This window comes from Malaya genurostris, chromosome 2 (assembly GCF_030247185.1).
Source record: "Malaya genurostris strain Urasoe2022 chromosome 2, Malgen_1.1, whole genome shotgun sequence".
NCBI classification, from domain to species: domain Eukaryota; kingdom Metazoa; phylum Arthropoda; class Insecta; order Diptera; family Culicidae; genus Malaya; species Malaya genurostris.
In genome coordinates this window covers 279,354,187-279,376,758 of record NC_080571.1, presented here as the reverse complement: position 1 = coordinate 279,376,758, position 22,572 = coordinate 279,354,187, and the positions used below count along the sequence as shown (strand labels likewise).

General features: G+C 37.6%; 1 protein-coding gene across 6 annotated transcripts in view; it reads right to left on the bottom strand.

Annotated features, from left to right (window-relative positions):
- LOC131430255 (tyrosine-protein kinase Btk29A) overlaps nucleotides 1-22,572 on the bottom strand; it is a 212,276-nt gene that overhangs the window by 18,369 nt on the left and 171,335 nt on the right. For all 6 annotated transcript variants that reach the window (XM_058595064.1, XM_058595062.1, XM_058595063.1 and 3 more), the window contains one exon: nucleotides 89-465. In XM_058595064.1, the coding sequence (XP_058451047.1) occupies nucleotides 89-465 (377 nt within the window). The remainder of the gene's footprint in view (nucleotides 1-88; nucleotides 466-22,572) is intronic.

The following is a 22,572-nucleotide window of genomic DNA, read 5'->3' as shown; positions in this document are numbered from 1 at the left end:
ATTGGGGTAAATAAATAAATCAATTTGGTTCCAATTCGAATCAAGCGAGCAATCCGGCAACTCTGCCCAAGCTGGAAATTGAACTTACCTGCGGCTGGACAAAGGTGGGCGTGATGTTGCCTAAACTACTGGAGCTGCTGTTGAGATGATGAGACTGGGAGGACTGCTGGTGCTGAAGTAGCTGCTGCTGCTGCTGCTGATGCTGCAACGATGGTGAATGGGACGTCTGTTGAGGGATTTGCTGTTGAGCCTGAAGCTGCTGTTGTTGCTGCTGCTGCTGCTGAGGTTGCTGCGGATGATGATGCTGCTGCTGCAGCAATGGCGATTGGTTGCCCTGCTGAAGGAGCGTCCGTTCCGTTCCGGGCCCGGTGATGATATGTGATGCCTGCAGGTGACCGTTGGGCAGGCTCTGCGTGTTGGGACTGATGCTGCGGGTCGAGTTTTGGGCGGGTGAACTTCCGTTACCTGCGATGGGAAGAAGGAAAAGAAAGAAATACTTGAGATGCTTGCTCGATCACCATCAACGATTTGGTATCGTCTCATCGTTGTGGAATGCACCGGTGTGTATAATATTTCACCACCCCCCCTCAGGCTCTCTTCATTCACTATAGCACTGACTGTCGGTTGTTCTCCGAGATGCGTTTTCATTCATTCCCTCGGTGAACGATAGTCGACCGCAAAGAATGCGAGTCCTGGATACGGCTAATTACGCCAAGTATGCCAAGGGGAAGATCCGAGGGCGTCATCGTTTCGATTGCGGATAATATCGTCACGATTCGCGATCTGTGGAGATTGTGCGTTGTGTTTGTTGTTTCCTGCGCCTGGGAATGCCCTAGAGGGAGCACCCTTGAATAAGGTATTGTGTACGGTGAGACGGGATGTTAAATGTGCATGGCACCGCTAATAAGAGTGGTAATTATGACTATCGAGGATACGACACAACACGCATTCAAACTACTGAGATGGAATGAAATAATAACTGAACGTCAAGAAATGGGCTGCATTAAACTTTCGAAGATTATGCTATGCTATGAGTAAAACATAACTTGATCATTATCTCGGTACTGTAATAAATATTATACAATTACCACTACTGAGATTGAATACTTATATGTTGGATCCAGAAAGAATCACAATATCCAAAATAATAATGATTCATAAAGTTTTTTTATTAAATTTTAACAGAAACTGTTAAGATAACATTAAATTTGACAGACAGTCCAAATAACAAAATAACTGCACACCAAAAAAAATTGAATATTACAGGTGACTTAATTCCTCATACCGTGTAATTCATAAAGACCTAATTTGATGTTAGAATAGCTTGAATTTTGCTGGTTTCGACTGTAACTTACATTCTGCTAGCAGGTGCGACTGTATGAATTTAAATACACCTTTTACTAACCAAGCAGATGTATGCTTCTGTGACTCAGTCGATTAACAGACGTACTTGCGATCCAATGATACTCGGTTCAAGTCGCGCGGCGGTTTGCTATCAGTATTTTTTTTTATTTTAACGAATTTCATATCATGGAGTTTTAGACACAATATTAAATGTTCTTCCACGTGAATTTGCGTGAACTGCGACGCTCCATTTATGTGCATCTTATAAGATGTAAAATCACAGGGATTTTTTAAGTGTGTGGAGGAAATATTTCGGAAACATAATTTCTTATAGCAGTAAAAAGTAATTACAAACTAAAAGCAAAAACACCACTTTACACAATTCGAATCAAATTGACGACAAATTTCAGTACACACCGAATATTACCGGTTGTTTTAATCAACAAAACGATTAGTTGCCCACCAAACCGAAAAAATATTTGTTTCAAAACGAGATTTCATAGATTCAAACAAAACATGCTTGTTTTTTAAAAACTAGAATATGGTTATCCCTAATAAATTTTGGTTGTTTTAAATAAACATTGATTGAATTAAACCAGCACTATTATTGTTTCCACATAATTTAAAAACGACTCGTCCGGGGAAAAATGGTCGTACCAAAGTGATTGTCAGTCGAACTGTATGGCATGTTGCACCGTCCTGTTGAAACCAGTAGCCAATGTTGCTCGAATATCAAAAATGCAACGAACGCCAGTGATCATCGTTCGCTTTCCTTCGCCTTAGTTCGATAATCGCTCTGATATTCAGACTTGTCCGTATATTGGGGTGCGAACGACACCGACCCTGCCTCGTTGCTCGCGCGAAGATCTATTCCTTGCAGTTGTTATTCGCATTGAACATACCCCCGAATGATTTAACGAGAATATGGAACGAATATTCATATAGCGATCATCGTCAAAACCTAATTCGCGATGATCGTTCGTGCTATCTTTGAAACAAGCAAATTAAGACGTTTGCCCCTGCATTAGTACCATAGTCTCATGTGTATGTGATGAACCATATCCCAGCACTCTCACATTGCTGCTACCTCACGAGATATGATGAATTTATTAGTTGAAGAATGCTTCGTGAAGAATGGAAACCAACGATCATCGCAGTGACGCTATTCGAACCAATTCGACGAGTAAAGTAAATCAACGAATGACAAACGAATGTATAAAACGAACATGCACGATGTATACCAGCCAGTGCTGTAAAACTTCATTCAATTCAATTGAAACTGAATGTGGAACACATTGACGATCTCTCTAATGCAGTAAACTTCACTCTCTGACACACACAACGTTTGGTGACGGCCCGAACGGGCAGCATTCAGTTCATCACTCGTTTCTCTTCAATCGAGGCTCAGTTTAACCACCGTCAGTTGATCTCTTGAAGTAAAAAAATATCTCTTTCAATAGTGTGAGAGCGGCCTTCAAATGAGGTTCATGTAAACATTCGAATTGGTTTAAGATAATAGATGAAAGACAAACCAGATAGCTGGAATATCAATCACAGAATACACATAAATTAATTGTTTCCTCCTTCAGTTTTCATTTTTTAATACTTTACTCCACTTATAATTCTATTCATTTGAACTTGCTCACTACCAAGAGCGAAGGCAATGAAGGAGCTACACTACTTGGCACTCGAAACTGAGCAAGCAAAACTTCAAACGACTAGGTACGATTAATCAACGGGAGCTTTACTTGAAAATGGCAGCAAAAGTCAAATGAATTAGTAGGGATATGCTGACGGTCAGCAGCCATAAATTTCATTTTCATCTTATATTATTCGATTGAAAATGAAATTTTACCGCACTGATACCAGCAGCGAAGAATGTATTAGTATATTCGGGTTCTCTACGAATATCGCATATTCATTTTCACTCTTCTCTCTTTCGTGCAGTGAATAACGTTGTTGAATCAACGTTGTTCGAGACGGGCGTAAGTAATATAACAATATTCGCACCGAAGATGGATGAATGAAGTAGTTTTACGAAGAATATGTGCAACATTGCCAACATCACAAAATCATTTATCATGGCTCGATAACGATCGCATTTAACAGTTTTCGTTGCTCCATCATCGTCTAGAAAAAAAAATAGAGACCAATCACCATATCCGCACAAACACCACACCAAACTGTAACTTTTGGGTCATATGGGAATGAGGCTGTTCCTTAATTATTTGGGGGTTTTCAGGGGCATAGAACCGACAATTTTGCTTATTAATGCATCCAACGCATTAACGCATCACGCAAATTTGGTTATAACAATTGAAAGATTATTTTTTCATGTGCACTGTTCCATGGTAAAATTGTCTTAGAATGATACTTCCAACATGGTGTATCATTAGTCGATCTGACAATTTTTTCCAATGTTTTCGAGTTGCCTGATGCTTCCCCTTTAAATGGCCCACCCTGTACTTCAACAAATCTTGGAAGAAAGCATTTGGGTTATTGATTAATCAGTAAAATTTCGTGACGTTTTCTTATGCCAAACTTGAGAATCTGGTTCAAGTGTTTAGGTAAAAGATCTTGCGCTTCCTGGGCAATGACTCGAGCAATTGTTCTCAGTTTGGCTAGATGTTTTGTAATTACGGACAAAAAAACCTAAGTTTTTGTTACATCTCGAGTCTCTCCATGGTTCATTTTCTTGATTTTACTGTACAGAAACAGTAGAAAGCAATGTTTTTAAATTAAAAATAATCAAAATGGCCAACATATCGAGTGTCTCTCGAGGCTGGTTTTAAAAAAGTTAACTTTCCATTCGCACGATACCGTCCGAAGTTGAATTCTAATACATCCAGCTAATATATCTAATTTATCAGAAGACGTATGGAGCACGTGAGCGTGATACAAGGTGTTTTCTTGTTGTTTTAACTAAAAATAAAATAATAGAATGATTTTTAATATGATACATATCAGAGGTTCACACACTTCTCTGTTCAGAATTTTACCAACTGAAAAACGGATATTTTCTTTTCATTGTGTGACGAGCGTTTTCGAGTAAACGCGCTACAAAGTTTCGACGTACCAATGTTACATGGCGCGAGAAAATTCAAAGAACTATATCTCCGAAACAGTCGTATTTCTACGACTTTGAAACTTTAAAATTACTTTTTCTGTTAGCATATTTATCAATTAGAGTAATTTAAAAACCGATTTTTTATACCATTTGTAAAAAACGCAAAAAACAAATTCGTTATCCGCCGTAGTACCATCCGGAGGATCCGTCCGTAAGCAGGTTACCAACCGGTTTCTATCGAAAAAATACAAAAGCCTACGAAATCGTGTCATATTGGACATCAGACCGGCTTCCGAACAAAAAATGAATTTAAGATTTTATTACATATTCGTTAATCCCGAAACTATTATGTTTGGTAAAAATATTGTAGGTGCGAACACATGATCCAGCTTTAAATTACGCCTTGTTACAAATTTGTATTACCTAAAGTGCAAGGGTAAAGATTTACTTATAGCCCTTCATTAAGATCTGAAATAACACATGGATCAATAAGTCCCGAGACTAACAATGGAAACAACATTTTTCTGGCAAATTTTTTTTTTATTCATCAACATAATCACCTTTTAGGGTGATACAATGGTTCCAACGTTTTTCCAATTTTTCAATACCATGTTTATAAAAAAATTTATCTTTCGCTTCAAAATAAGCTTCAGTTTCAGCGATGACCTCCTCATTTGAGCCAAATCTTTTTCCCTGGAGCATTTTTTTAAGATCAGCAAAGAGCCAGTAGTCACTGGGGGCTAAATCTGGCGAGTATGGGGGCTGGGGAAGCAGATCAAAGCCCAATTCGTTCAATTTCGCCATTGTTTTCATCGACTTGTGGCAGGGTGCATTGTCTTGATGAAAAAGGATTTTTTTTCTCTGCATGTGCGGTCATTTTTCTGCGATTTCCTCCTTCAAACGCACCAGTATGTCCATATAATAATCACTGTTGATCGATTTACCTTTTTCGAGGTAGTCAATGAAAAGCACGCCATGCGTATCCAAAAAAAACTGACGCCATGACTTTGCCAGCTGACTACTGCGTTTTCGGACGCTTCGGACGGCTTTCGCCAGCTGTGCGCCACTCAGATCACTGCCGCTTCGACTCTGGAGTGTAGTGATGTATCCATGTTTCGTCCATGGTCACGTAACGACGCAAGTTGCGAGTAAATAGCGATAAACTGCTTTCTGAATCATCGACTCGTTGCTGTTTTTGTTCCATCGAAAGCAATCGCAGCACCCACTTGGAAAAAACCTTTTTCATGCTCAATTTTTCAAGCTCAATTTTTCATGAAGGATAGTAAATACACTTCCATATGATATCTGTGTCATCTCAGCAATCTCACGGAACTTCACTTTACGATCTTTCATTATAATTTTTGTCACTTCACTCACATTTTCCGGTGTAACGGCTTCCACAGGTCTACCCGAGCGTTCCGCGTTATTTGTTTCGGTACGACCACGTTTAAACTCGGCGAACCTCCGAAAAATCATTGCTTTTGATGGACACGAGTCCGGATAACATTTTTCAATCCATTGTTTCGCTTGCACGGTGTTTTTACCCATTAAAAAAACAATGTTTTATCAAAACACGAAACTCGGTTTTTTCCATTTTTTAAACAATCTACAAAACGACTTTACTCCAACCTCGATAACTCAGCTGTTTCTGGTCGGATCGACTTAAAATTTTGACCCGTTTCAAGCAAAGGTTAGTACTCTAGAAAGACGTGGTTACTGGTTCACTACGAGTGCCATCTCTGCTTCAGTCTCGGGACTTATTGATCCATGTGTTAATCCAAGAACTTTTGGTTGGATTTGGCCAGTTGCCACTGTCCTGATGAATAAATATTTGAGTAGATAGCAGAACCATTTTTACATAGGGGCAGTGGAGGCACGTGCCTCCGGGTTCACAGTCTTAAACCTTGACGGGACCCACCGTGTAAAACACTGGTCATTCAGTAAAAGCGGCGCTGGTAGGCAGTAGTAAAAATTGCTTTCATCATGAAGTTCTACGAAATTAATGCAAAATGACATAGAGCGGTGCTTTAGACCATAAAGCGATTATACTTCCAATAAATTGTGGCGTCTTAACCTGAAAAAATTTTTATCACTGCATTGCAATAGTAACACTAACCATGCAACTATGCTGTAACAAAAGATCAACAGTTAGGGGACGGGTATTGCGTGATTTGTAAGTCGATCCCTTCACGCAACCCTCTCGGGTTCGATTCCCAATTCCGCACATAGGGTCAGTAAGTGTTTTTTGGTTCGAACAGGCGAATGACCTTAAGGTTGAAACCTTTATAATCAGAAAACAAAATTAAGAGAAACCAATGGTCTACGATGAAAATTAGCATCAAAATTTTGTTTTTTAATTCGCGAAAGTTTCTGCGTTTACGCATCTACTCATCTACTAAAACCGAATTAACACGATATTCGAATCACGTTCTAACATCTAACAATCTTCTTGTTAAAAAATGGTAAACTTTGGTCAATTACTTCAAAACGCATCAGCAGGAACAAAACGGAACAGACCGCAAAAAGAACTCAGTGTGGTTTGATGGAAACTCATTGATATTTATCAGGTTATGAAAGCAAACATACACTTCTGTGAAACGTCTGAATGTGTCTGAATTGATATGAACGTTATTAACTGCTGCTTGGAATATACTGTGTAACAGTGGGTCGGAATTCGTAAAATCACAAAAAAAAAATGTATAAAAATATATGAAAAAAAAAGTTTATAATTTTTATACAATAATTTTAAGTTTTTTGTATTATCTACGATCTGTGAAAGTTTCATTCAAACATGTTTATTTTATAACTCTCAGAAAAAAAGTTTATATAAACGTTCCTTTCGGAAAGTTATTTCAATTATCAAATAAAACTAAATTATCAATGTACAGAAAAGTCAAAAAAAAATTTTTTTTCCTTTTTTTCATATTCAGACCTAAGTTGATCATCTGCTCATAATTGTTTCCTTCGTGTGACGCATATTTTGATTTCGAGCAGGAATATGAATCGAATTGTTTCTGCGTGAAATCATACGCAACCTTTCAAAGATGTCCTCATTTAGTCCCAACTTGTCACTATTAACCTCATACAACTTTCAACGATTCCACGGTCACTGTAAAAGCTGATTATAATATCATAAAAACTCAAATTGTTGAAATTGGTTTGCTGCTTTGTGTTTTATTTCAAATACTTTGCTCATATAGTCTAGCCATCAAATTACTTACTTTTCTTCACACTAACTCTTCTAATGAGTAGTAATTGAAAAATACAGCCTATTTATCATGAAAGATGGAGGTAATCGTCTTAAGTCTACAGCGGAAACCAGGCACCAGTTGGGCGACGAAAAGCGTCTCCGTTGCGTGACCGAACATCGCAAACATTATCGAATACATTTTTTTTTTGAAAGCTTCCGATTTAATGCTAAACGGTTCCATTACTCAACCGGCAACTCTTGCCAACTAATGTAGTCTGTCAAACGGTCAGTCAGTCAGTCACTCAGTCAATGGGCTATTTTGTCGAGCAGTCCGAGCCGGTAGAGTAGTTAGCAATGTCGAAATTTTACGGTTGCAAAAAGAAAAAAAACAGTAGCAACCAGTGCAGTGCACTAGTAGCCGTTCATCCGTCTTTCTGCACTGAGGAAAACAAAAACTAGAAAAGCACGCTTGCGTGCATGTGCAGCATAACTTGAATCGCGTGGTTTACCAAAACCAAAACAAAACTAGCTACCGGCATCACAGTCGGCCAGGCGCACTGCAAACGGTGAAATCCAGTATGAATAAACAGACCAGGCGCCCTGCCTGGTTGGTTGGTAGTTGCTACTGGTAACGTAATTGAACAGAGAGATTAATTTCCGAGCCCACGGAGCGTGAAATAATGTGTACTTTCGGTGCGACTGCTGTACAAAGACATTTAGGTTTGATTCACCTTGTCGTGGTTGGATTGAACTTTTGGTGGCCATGGTAGTACGCAAAAAAATCTGGTTAATTTGAAAGAGTTTTTAGTGCATCAAATCCAAAACTTGATTATTCTAAACAAGACTTAGTATGCTCTATTGACACTTTACTGTCCAAAAAGTTTGTTAAAAATCACCATCGATGTAGAATCGCACTAAACGAGCATACAAAACGCAAAACAAGAATCGCTCCTGTCAATGTTTTTCGTGAAAAAATTTCAGGGTCACGACTGATCACCAAGATATTAAGAACTCAATTTTTCAACTCACCTACAATAGCATTTAGTATGAAAAACAAGCAATAAATAGCCACACACTATCCACGAATCTAAAGCTAATGTTGGAAATTAATATGACATTAGTTTAGAATAGTAGGGGAGAGTGTTCGGTTACCGGCCCCTTTTACTTTTAACTTACAACTTCAAACTGCGAATTTACCGCCCAAAATTGAACGATTTCAACCGATCGAAACGACATCTGCACATCATTGTCGATTTGGATGGAATGTGTGAAAATTTACAATCGTGTGATACAAGCTGAAAATCTATAATCTATTATTTAATTAAATTTTTTCTTTAGTGATGTATCATTTCGCTTTGTTTAAAGCAATGCGAATAGAAGAAACAGGATATTGGTGAGATCGTTGCATAGAGATATTTCACATTTTCCCATGCCTTATTATATTTTTCCTTGCTGAAAACCGGTCTAGAGTAAACTCCGTCGGTTATTCGGGGAACGTTTGATCAATGGATCTATTTTTCTTTGGGTTAAACGCTAAGTTTAAGACGCGTGCATAAAGTTTATAACCGTGCAGATATTACTAGCGACCATGCTTAACTAGAACGTTTGTAAATATAGTTTAGACTGCGAGGAGGATCCATTTGTCGTTTTAATATTTTGGCCAGGGAGTAGAAATCGACACTACTTCGTATCGCGTTCCAGTTTTATGAGTTTCGGAAGAAATTTCGTATTTTAGTAGGAAGCACTTGAACAAAATGTATGAATTATAGCGAACCTCCCAACAGCCGGTTGTCCGGAGATTTACGAGTTTTGGAAGGAATTTCGTATATTAGTACAAAGTAAATGAAAAATATGTATGAATTGATAGCAAATCTCCTGACAGCCGACTGTCCGGAGTTTTACGAGTTTCGGAAGGAATTTCGTATTTTAGTAGGAAGCACTTGAACAAAATGTATGAATTATAGCGAACCTCCCGACAGCCGACTGTCCGGAGTTTTACATGTTTCGGAAGGAATTTCGTATTTTAGTAGGAAGCACTTGAACAAAATGTATGAATTATAGCGAACCTCACGACAGCCGATGTCCGGAGATTTACGAGTTTTGGAAGGAATTTCGTATTTTAGTACAAAGTAAATGAAAAAAAAATGTATGAAGTGATAGCGAACCTCCCGACAACCGGGTGTCCGGAGTTTTACTAGTTCTGGAAGGAATTTCGTACTTTAGTAGGAAGCACATAAAAAATATGTATGAATTGATAGCAAATCTCCCAACAGCCGACTGTCCGGAGTTTTACGAGTTTCGGAAGGAATTTCGTATTTTAGTAGGAAGCACTTGAACAAAATGTATGAATTATAGCGAACCTCACGACAGCCGATGTCCGGAGATTTACGAGTTTCGGAAGGAATTTCGTATTTTAGTAGGAAGCACTTGAACAAAATGTATGAATTATAGCGAACCTCCCGACAGCCGACTGTCCGGAGTTTTACATGTTTCGGAAGGAATTTCGTATTTTAGTAGGAAGCACTTGAACAAAATGTATGAATTATAGCGAACCTCCCGACAGCCAGTTGTCCGGAGATTTACGAGTTTTGGAAGGAATTTCGTATTTTAGTACAAAGTAAATGAAAAATATGTATGAATTGATAGCAAATCTCCCGACTGTCCGGAGTTTTACGAGTTTCGGAAGGAATTTCGTATTTTAGTAGGAAGCACTTGAACAAAATGTATGAATTATAGCGAACCTCACAACAGCCGGTTGTCCGGAGATTTACGAGTTTTGGAAGGAATTTCGTATTTTAGTACAAAGTAAATGAAAAAAAAATGTATGAAGTGATAGCGAACCTCCCGACAACCGGGTGTCCGGAGTTTTACTAGTTCTGGAAGGAATTTCGTACTTTAGTAGGAAGCACATAAAAAATATGTATGAATTGATAGCAAATCTCCCAACAGCCGACTGTCCGGATTTTTACGAGTTTCGGAAGGAATTTCGTATTTTAGTAGGAAGCACTTGAACAAAATGTATGAATTATAGCGAACCTCCCGACCGCCGGTTGTCCGGAGATTTACGAGTTTTGGAAGGAATTTCCACGTCACCAAAGAGCACTCTCTATATTATAGAACGAGTACTCTATATTTTAGAAAAAAAAATATCGCAACTATTCCTTTTTCATAATTAGAAAAACATCTAATATATTTATCGCGGATTGATTCGTAGACAAAACTTGCCTAGTAATCATAGTTTTTTTTGCTCAAATTTTATAAACTAATGGAAAAACAAAAAACGCTGTTTCTGTTGTTCCAGCTCTAAATTTAATGCACTTTCATTGTCATTTTTTCATATAATTGTTGATAGCAGATACTATACTATACTACAATTATGAAGTTACGTTTCCATGCATTTTTCGTGAAATTGGCTGATATGCGGATATTTACATCTTCCCATTTCTTATTTCCTGTAGTATTTTTTTGTATAAATGTGGTTTAGATTTTAGTAAAATCGAAATTTATTGATTAAATTGTTTTATTTTGAAGCATCATAGGAAAGCAAACCTTTATACTTTTGCAAGATTCGTCCTTTTTCGACAAACAGCTGAATTTACAGTTTGTTTTTATGATTTTTCAATTTTTTGAACATTTTCTTGTGAATCTTTCAGGAATAAAATAGATATGAAAATCCAAGGGACCTAATGTTGTATTTCGATATTACATCGAAATGTTGTATTACATAAAACATTTTCTTTGAAAGCATCTCCCTTCAATATGTTGAAACTTCATTAAATTGGTATATATTAAATCAAAGCTTTTTAATTAACTTGACTGTTCACTATTCATTACATACGAAATAACTTCATACCTATTGTATGTAAAAACGAAAATGCATTAATTCTACAGATTATGGAACGGTTGTTATTTTGACTAACATTCTTCGTACACGATATTCCATTTTGCAGGGAAAAAAACAATACTTTTCATTATACGAATGTTCACACCTCTCTCTATTTGTACATTTTGCTGAATGATTTTGAACATTTGAATTGACGTTGCACGAACATTTTCGAATCAGTAATTTTTTAAACGAGAGGGAGTTACTGTTATGTCTTTTTAGAATTGCATGGGATTCGTCAGAGTGATCCATATTAGTATAATTGGGAAATTTCAAGACGAGCCGAATCTAACAAAAGTTTTTCGCGCACGAAGCATTCCAAAGCAAATGATCGCCTATTTCCGTACAACATAAGGACGTCCTGTAGAGTGCACTGTACAGTACACTAAGTACGAGTCTTATATCTTCTACAATAAGATTTCAAATTGCAATAGTCCGCTATACATTTCCAATAATTGTCCGGGTGACGACATTAAATGTAAACGTTCACTAGTTTTTAGATGTTGATTCATTTTCACGTGGGATATACAGATTAAAAAATTGATTTCTGATTATGAACATGAAATAAAATAAAAATCATTCCATAATTATCCTTTAATCATAATTATCCTAGTAATATATTTTGGAACATGAGCCAATATTTTCTATTCGATTGTATGAACCAGAAATTGTTTCTTTTTTTCCAATATTCAATAATTTTGAACGTTGGATCTATTTGAATCCATTTCGTTATTTAGTCTTTTTATGAAAGTTCACCATGAACTCTATGGAGTCGGTGCTTCAGCACCAAAAACCAGAATCGCTCCAAAAACCCTGCGAAGACCTTTTCAGTTTCACGAAATGTGTACTCTAGAAATGACGTTAATTGATCCAATTAAGAGGTTGATCGTTCCAAAGTAACGATTCTATAGTAACAAGATACTAAAGTAACCTGCTCCGGCACGGTGTAGCACCCGATGGTAAACCGAAGTGTGCGTATAGCTGCCATAGGCTGATCCCGCTCAACCGGAGCGAGAGATACGGCATCTAAACCGCACACTTTATGTCAATGTAACTTTTTTTTTTGCTTCTCTTGCATTCAGACCTTTTTTGTGTCTGCTGTGCGGGACCGTGTCCGTAGACCTGCTGATCTACTCATTGGTAACTTGTCAGGCGCGTTTTATTTACGCCGGCTTAAATCGCGGATCCGTGATCAGGCCTTCGGTTTGCAACCAGTGAGAGATGTTGGCCTTGAGATAGGTGCTGTCGAAGGAAAACCCGTTGTGCAGAAACAAGTGGGATGGAAACTATGCGATTTGAAAGATTTCAATTCCACGATATCCATTCGACAGGATTCGTCACTGCAGTGTATTCATTTATGTATCTTTGAGCAATCTGAAATCAGAGATATTATCGACTGTTTTGAACAGATTGGATGAAACATTGTAGTGATCGAGTTAACGTAATCAGCTTTATCAGTACTAGTCGTGTTGAGTCAAAATATACATTTACTTTGCATGTTTAACTGAAATTAAGTTATGAATAATGCACATTTACTATCAACAGCGAGGGTGGTGATAATGGAAAATATAACAATCTATAAACTCTGCTTTAAAATATGATTCGAGCACACTACATTGCACCCACGATGCATTTCACGTGCACTCATTCTGCTAAGACAGTAACAGGTAACAAACACTGGTCAATGCAAAAGCATTTTTTTCGAAAGGAGAGTTCATGAAACGAAGTGATAAAAAACTACGCTATATATGACAGCTTAATGTTTCTAAAACTGATATATAACACTTTACTTAATATACATCGAAATACTGCTCTCTCTCTCTCTCTCTCTCTCTCTGTTCGATAGATTGACTTTAGGAGTAGGATGAAATTAAGTGCATTTGCTTCGAAATTTTCGCGTCTCTATAACAGCAGTGTTTCACAATTTTAGAACAATTTTTTCCTGCGGTATTGTTTCTTGGATCCGAAGTAAAGACATTGTATACGATTTCATCACAATTCGTTGATTGAAAGTTTTGTAATTCGCATAATAAACATTTGAATTTCGAGTAATCAATAATAGTAATGCATAACGGTATGGAATGGAAGACCAAAACCATTGTTGAGGTCAGCTCAAAATAACGTCTGATCCGAAGTGGGCAGCCAAACCAAACATGAGTAAGATGGTCTGGAAATAGTGGCAGTTTGTAGCCCTCCTCATAATTTTTTGATTTGATTGATACTTTTTTTCGATTCTACTGTGGTTATAAAATTGAATGAAAACGGTTTATTTCTTAGTCTTTACTCGATTCTACTGTGGTTATAAAATTGAATGAAAACGGTTTATTTCTTAGTCTTTACTCAATTAAAAGGTGGATGGGTAATGCCAGAAAAATAATCGGTTGACGAGAATACTGATAGGATTCAAGTTCTTCGAAGCTGAACAGTATCGAACACATTCGTCTAGAATGCAAAAGAGCAATTGAATCTGGACGTATCATATTATTCTTCCAAGTCCAGTTCGAGATCCAGGTACACACGTTCAGATTAGAGATGTGCAAAACAGTGCATTTCAAAGAATAATGCAGAATTCAATTGAAAGAACTGGTTCTCCAGAGCCGTTCGTTCGTTTTGTTCATAGTCGATTTGTTTGTGCAAAGATAAAACGAGAATTTAGTTTTGTTCTGTTAAGCGAGCGAACAAAAAAAGGTCCCACGACGATCCCATTTGAACTGAGGTTTTGGGATGAAGCTTTCTTTTAGAACTACCTTTCTTGAAAAAGTTTAAACGAGCAAAAAAAAGTCCCACGACTTTGAACTGAGGAACTGCCCATTCATTCTTTCACAAGAACTAGTTTTTGAACCGTTCGCGAACGAATTACCTATCTCTAGTTCAGATCCTAGAACTAGACCTGGATTAACAATATCAATGTCCCATGTCTAGGTCATTGACCAGTAAATGGACCAGTAGTACGGTATGTCTAGGTCCGGATGACTGGTAATATGCCAAGATATTGATACTAGAGATGGGCAAAACAGTTCATTTCAAAGAACCGTTCAGTGATGTAGAGTTCTATTAGAAGAACTAGTTCTCGAGAGCCGTTCGTTCGTTCTTGTCATAGTTAGTGTGCTTGTTGAATGACTAACCGAGATCCCAATTAAAACTCGTCCAGGTCCACGACTTTGAACTGAAGAACTACCGTACTCAAAACAAGAACTATTGGTAATTCATTCTTTCAGACGAACTAGTTATTTTGAACCGTTCGAACGAATTCCCCATCTCTAATTGATACAGTTCCAGATTCCGAAGGAATTGAAAAATTCAAACGTTCTAGTCCATGACCTGGATCAGTAATGAGGTAAATCCTAGTCCACAACCAAATTCTGAATCTGGACTGTTAATACTGGATCTATATTCTTAATTCTGGATCTGAATTCAGAACCACAGTCTGGATTCTGAACCTGAACCTGGATTTGAGACCTAGTTTCGGGACCGACATCCAAGACTTGAATCTGGATAAGAACTTAAAACTGGACTAGTAACATGCTAAGTCTTCGATTTGGATCTAGACCGGTAATGTGATAAGTCCAGGTTAAGGTTCACACCCATGAATGGAATCATGATCAAAATCTGAACTCTAGACTTGATTTCGGACCTGAATCTTGGACCTTGATATGTACACACGTGGACGTGGATTTGAAATCTGAATCTAGAAATCTGGAAGTGATTTCAGATCCTAAGTCAGGATTTTAGACCTAGACCAAGATTATAAACCCGGATGCTGGATCCAAATCCAAGACTTGCAAGACTTGTGAATCTTAGACTTGGATCTGGATCTGGACCGTTGATATTGTAAGTCCAGGTCTTGGACCTAGAACAGTAACATTACAAGATCAGGATCAAGTCGAAAATGCACTCTGGACCTGATTTCTGGAACCGGAGTCTGGAGCAGCATTTTGGACCCGTAACTATATTCTGAACCTGGACCTAGATTTTGTACCTGAACCAAAATTCTAAACCTAGGACAATAGATCTGAATGCGCATCCTGAGCCTGGATTCTAGATCTGAGCCTGGATTCTAGATCGGGACCTACATTCTGGACCTGGACGACGATTCTGCTCTTGGAGCTGGATTCTAAATCTAGAATCTAGGACCTGAATTCAGAACCTGAGCCTAGTTTCTGGGCCTGGACCTTACATACTGAGTTCTGAAACTGGTTGAGTTTTCAACCTGAACCTTGATTCAGGAACGGAACTGGGATTTTAGATCTGGATTCTGAACCAAGATTCTGTACCTAGATTCTGGATTTAGAGCTGTATTCTGCCCATTGAACCTGAGTCTGAATTCTGGACTGAAATTTTTTATCTGGATTCTAGATCCGGATTCTGGACCTGGATTCCGGAGCAGAATTCTAGGCCTGCATCTGTATTCTGGGCCTGGACGCAGATTCTGTATCTGAAACTGGATTCTGAACGAAGCTTCTGGTCTTAGATCCCACACATGACCCAGTATTCTGAGCCTGGCATTGTATACACGAATTCTAGACCTTCCAAACCAGAATTTTGAACTTGGATTCTAGAATACGATTCGGTACTTGCATATTGGAACTGAATTCTGCATCTGGACCAGGAATTCTGAATCTGTACTTTGATTTTGGAACTAAGTTCTTAAACTGAATTCGTTCGACTTAAGCTTTGAAAATTTAATTTTGCACCTGAAACAGAATTTTTTAAATGAATTCTGAACAAAGATTCTGTATCTAGATTCTGGACCTGGACCTCGATTCTGCATATGGACCAGGATTCATAATCCAGAAACTGAATTCAGGACATGAGTTCTAAAACCTGAATTCTAAAACAGAGCCTGAAATGTGAATCTTATTTCTTGAATGGACTAAAAACTTGGACCTGCGATTTGGACCTTGCACCTGAACAAGGATTTTGAACCTGGAACTGTATTCTGAGTCTGGATTCGGTACTTGAATCTCGATTCAGGCACTAGATTTAGGATCTGGATTCGGTATCTGAACCTGAACGCCAGACCTGTACCAACCGAAATAATGAGCCTAAAATATTCTGCTCAGGTGCTAGAATGTTGGATACTGGATTGAGTGAAACAGATAGAAGTTCTACCTGCTATTCATACTCAGTAGGTGTCGCTCACCGTATTAAAATCATCGTTCGAGCGCGAGAATGCCAACTCGAATCATGAGTTTTTCTCTTTGATGCCAAATCAAATTTTTGATCACGAAAATTTCAGAATATTTAAATTTTCCATTGTGACTTATTATTCACGATCAAAACACGGCTAGATTTGAAAAGGCACCTCATAGTAAAGTAAGAAGTATTCACATCGAAAGGTTATAGTAATTTGATTTATTTCGAACTGAACTTAAACAAAAAAAACTGTTTTAATCCATCTAGTGGTGTAATTATGCTTTCGTGCGGTATAGAAGATAACTCGGGCAATTCTGAAAAATAAACCATAATAACCGTGCAAAGCCTGAACAAGTAGGGAGCACTGATTAATGAGGTTCCCTGCCGAGTTGTCTGTTATCTTATCTAGAGCAGTTAAATTGGTAGAACGTTTTTATCACCGGATTGAACAAAGTGGTAAGACAAACAAGAACAAAATCGATTTCAAAGTTTTCATTCCATTCATTATAATTATTTTCTGCGCTGCCATTTGTTGGGTATCAATTAAAGTTATGTCTGTTGATAGCTGTATACAATGTCATGAAGGCTTGATATCATGTTTTTATTACAGACGATCACCCAAAAAATCCGACGATCTGCTAATAATTATTTCATCCACATGAGTTCGAAACGGACACTGTCAAAAATACGCAACACCGCAATTAGAAGAACAATTCGCTCAAACCCGCATCGCATATATTTCTGAATGAGAACGACCCTGCCAAAAACACAGCACTCATTCGAATTGAGCCATTGATGGCCGGAAACGATTATCTCGATCGTTTTTTTTTACTTCTTCTTAATCATATACCTTCATAACCCGTCAACGATGAAGTCGCGGGCATCACATAGCTAGAGAGGAGTGGAAACGAACATTCCTTTGTTGTCGGATCACCCTTCCGTCTCGGGATCACCCTTCAGCGAAAATTTCCACTGTAAACATACCATTTCGTGAAAGCTTGTGTGAAGGGGAGAACCATCCTTCTGATGTGTTTTTCGTGCTTTTTTTTTCAACCCACCAAGATACTGGAAGGCAGGGCATCAGCTTACGAAAAAAAAGAACTCAAGAAAACACTGTTACAAAATATTGAAACGAAATCCTGGAACAACACAACCTCGGTTGTTTAATGGCTTCGTGAATTAAAAACAGTCATCAAAATATTTAAAAAAATGTTTCGAATCAAAGAAGTTTGGTTCCCGTATATTAGAATGTACTTTCTCACAGTGGTCGGTATTTAGTTGTTCCACTCGAACTAATTTGTTCTCACAGACCGCGAATCTAAAACAGAAGAACAGAAAAATGCCACAGAACTGATCTAGACACCGGGTCACCGATAGCTTACATTAACTGCGTCCCGTATAATAACTAATGAAGTCGCCTGGAAGTGTCTGGAATGGTGTAGTCCTCACTCATTAGTTATGGGTATTCATTAGACGGAGAAGGTGTGAAACAACAGTTGTTTTTATTCTTCCGTAACGATGGAGTACAGGAATTTGAAAATTTTCTTCTATGTTTGTATTATTTTTCCATTTTTTTTGCAGCACGATCGTCATTCTTTGTTTGCAATCCGTCGATGCTGCGCGATTTCTAAAATCCACGAATTAATCGAGGAACAACTTGTTAGTGAGCACTCCAAAGAGTACAACAAGCCAAAATCAACAAATCGGTCTGACACAAAGCTCGCGGTGAAAAGAAACTCTTCGACAGTGCCTCCGTCCCCCCATACGAAAGTACTCGATCAACGATCAATAACAATAACAATCAGTTTCGTTGGTGCTCTCGAAAGGCTGCGCGGTACCGTATGATTCCTCCATCGGATATCCATCCATCACGCCAGTTGAAAAAGTGGCTATTATGTTTACAAACACTTCACGCGCTGCGACCTTCGAAACCCCAAGCTTGGTGCCTTTGTTTCACGCGTGATCTTCATCTTGAAACAACCCGCGGTCCCACATCGACCTAATGGTGGCTCGTACGTAACACAGTCGAACATTTCTCACCATCGCGAGATTCGATGTGGATCGCTGCGAAAACCATCGCAACAACTACCTCAACTAAGTTTTAATTTATGCGTCTGCTCGAGTCTGCCCCGAACGGCCGATCAAGAGCCACATTGATATTCAGGTTTTGTTTTGGAAATTACCCTGAGCGAATCACGCGGCTCACAGGCTCGAATAACCTCGAGCCGATTGAAGTTTGATTGATAGGCTTCTGGTACCGGCATTAGCCTTGTGCCTTTCGCTTTGTTTCGCGATTGAAATTTTTCGTTCTGATGGTGTACTGGTACTGGTTTCGATGTGATGCTCGATTCTAATGACAATTAGCTTGAGTCGAGATCCATTCGACAATTTGACACAGTTCACATTCGAAACAGTCACAAAATGCCTGAACGGAGCCACTTCTCCTAAAAGAATGTTGGATAATTAAAATGAAACATTCTTGCCATTGAAGTATTGTTCCCAATACTGGCCAAATTTGTTAATGTAGCACTACAAGCTCACTGGCTACTGGTTCCGGAGAGCCCGGATCGCCCCCATAGTGCGGAATTAGATCACAGTGGCGAAACTGTGAACCACTTGAACCACAATTACCATACACAGGCTGAACATACACGGAGTTTTGTTCAATCGGGTTGCCTTCTGATTTGTGTTTTATTACATCCAGAATAGTTCAATTGGCAGAACGACCCAGGTTGGAGATAACATATATAAATATATATAGTTTATGGATATATAAACCTACTTTGGGATTACTACTCCCCGGTTTCGGTTTCCGAAAGCACCGATAATAGTGAAAAAATACTTCAAAAACTGAGCTCACTCCGATTTCTCACCAACTGTTAAACCGATTGGCACAAATCAGGATTTCAATTGAAGCTCTCATTATTTAAAAAAATATTGTGCGATGTCATCCAGATCCGACTTCAGGTTCCGAAATTATAGGGCAATAAGTATCATGTCAAACGAGGTCGGACAGCACATGAACCAAAACGATGTGGTGTAGCCGCATTAGATATTTTTTCATTTAGTAAACGGAAAATACCACATACACTTGCCTGGTAGGTACACCTATGCAATTGCATTGATGCCTAACAACTAATAGTCAACAAGTTTTCTTGGGAACTCCATTCTGAGGTTCATGAATCAATCTTTATTCAGGAGTACAAGAAACAATATTTATTCAAGAAATACAATTGTAGGTCAACAAAACGGGTGTTACGCTATCATCTTTTATTTGTCTTTATTTTAATTCAATTCCAATTACGATCTTAAGACGATTTCAAGAATCGACGAAATGACTCTTTTGCTGAAATGGCATTCGGCGAAATGTCATTCGGCGAAATAACCCTTTCGGTGAAATGGCTTTCAGTGAAATGACCCTGATCCAATAAAACATCAACAGTTTTGATCCGATCGCTGCCTGCTTTGTTCAATTGCGTATAGCGTGCATGATTGAATATGTAAATCTTTTATTCAATTTGTACCTATTTGTTAGTATTATTTTATTTGGTTTGTACCTATTAGTAATAAGTCATGACCATAATTCTTTTCTATTAAAGTCTTGTCTTTCTCATATAGAAAGTTTATGCTATCACTTGAAAAATTGACAAGTGAAAATTGGTGAAAAATAAAGACAAATTTTTATTAACATGACATAACTATTAACAAATTGAAAAGGTTACTATAGTTCATACCAAAGAAAGTTCCTTATTATATTCAAATTTGAAAAAAAAAATCTTGGCAGAATCTTCTAGTGATATTTTTGAAGATATAAGTAATATGGGAAAGGCATCATTACTAGTTGGATTAAAAAAGGTTTTTAGTTGGATAATGCTAAATTGTTATACATTGGGTGCGCTTTCATGCAATTTGACACAATTTTTAACATCGTACATTAGAAAACTCTGCATCTCTCTCTCTCTCTCTCTCTCTCTCTCTGAGTGTAACATAATGCCTACCTGTTAGATCTGAACATTTTCTCTTCAGTTGTGACAATGACATCGAAGCAAAAGGATCAAAATGTTCAAATTTTGCTTGTGTATCGTGACAATCCGAACTCCTCGCACATAATGTTGGTGACATTGGCATCTAGTTGATGCGTAAAAAAAGTCATGGAGTATGAACAATTGAATACATATTTTTTATTTATAAATACCGTCTTAATTCACTTTGTTGTAATTTATTGAAAGATGGCTTTTTGGTCAAGTTTTGAGTACAAGATATTTATTTTGCGTTAAAGGCCAAACGTTTCGAAGAAAGGCCCCTTCATCTTCAGGGCAAAACGAACACAATGTACAATATATTTGTTATTGTTTGGTCTGAAGATTAAGGGATACTCCTTCGAAACGCTGGTCTTTAAGGCCATCGTCCAAGTACCATGCGCGCGTTTGGTTTTAGGAAATTTTCGATGAAAAATTTGAAAAATTTGCCAAAACCAAAAACATGCAGATCTTTGAAAAACTTTTATCTAAATTATTTTGCAACAATGAGGATTTTTTTTCATTTCATTGAAAAATTAATCTTATTCTGTGGAAAACGAGGAAAACTTTACAAAATTGACATTATTCGAACATTGCAAAATAATTTGTATATTATTTAGTGTTTCCAAATCGTCAGAATACAACGAAATCAATTATATGAAAATCGTTGATTTTCCATGAAAAGCATGAAAAGCTTTTCCAAAAATGTGTCTGAATCTATTCCTTGTAGTCAGCACAAGTTTCATTCGAAAAAAATTTCATGTCATCGCAATATTTTCCCAAATAATTGTGAAAGATCACAAAAATACTCATTTTCAGAGTTATTTTTGATAACACTGGAAAATTCCCTTCGAACTTTTCCAACCATTTTTACCCTGCAGATAGATAAAAAAAATTCCAAAGTCTGTATGTTTTTGGTTTTGGGAATTGTTTTCGTTCGGCACGTCACTTCGGTGCCAATTGAGTAAGTGTTTTGCAAATAGCATTAACTTTACGTCTGCTTAGCGGTTCAAATTGAACTGTTTAAGTTTGCACTAAGCAGTTCAATTTGAACTGCTCTGCACTGACGAGTATAAGACAAAACGTAAAGAAAAGTAATTTTTTTTTAAATTTTCCATCGAAAATTTCCTAAAACCACCCGCGCGCATGGTACTTGGACGATGGCCTTAACCCAAAATAATAATATTTTGTCAAGTAACACTTGTCCAAAAAGCCATCTTTCAAAAAAATATTTTTTAATTTAAATTATTGAAGGTCACTAACTACAAAATTGGCCTATCTTCCCGAAAATGTAAGAAGTCTGAGCAGGAATCGACTCATAGTTAGATTTTTTTCTATGATATGAGTTTCCCACATTTTCAGGACTTGCTCAATGGTAGAGCGCTTCCACGGTTTGGAGGTCGTTTAAAGTCTTGCCTGTAACTGATTTTTTGGCTACCTCATTCCTTCAGCATTTTTTTATCTGTTTTGCCTTTCTCTATAGAAAAATAATCTAATTGATAGAAAACCTGTACGGCGCCTCGGAGATACATAGTATTATATACCATTCGACTCAGCTCGACGAGATCGGAAAATATCTGTGTGTGCGTACACGAATGGAAATCTATTGCCGGGTACCATGATTTTTTCATCATGAAATCATAAACATATCTTCTCATGAAATTTCATGAGCAAAATGATTGATATCATGAAAATTTCCATGGAAGATGTGTTATTGTTCATGGAATCAATCACTTTGCTCATGAAATCATGACTTATTATTCATGATAGACATTATTCATGATTTCATTACTTTTAATCATGGTACCGACAACGGATTTTTTTTCCGTGTAAGTGTTTGTGCACCTTTCAAAGAATTTTCTGACCGCTTAATTTTCTCGGAAATGGCTGAACCGATATCCCTAAGCCTAGAATGTGACTTCTGGTTCCAGAG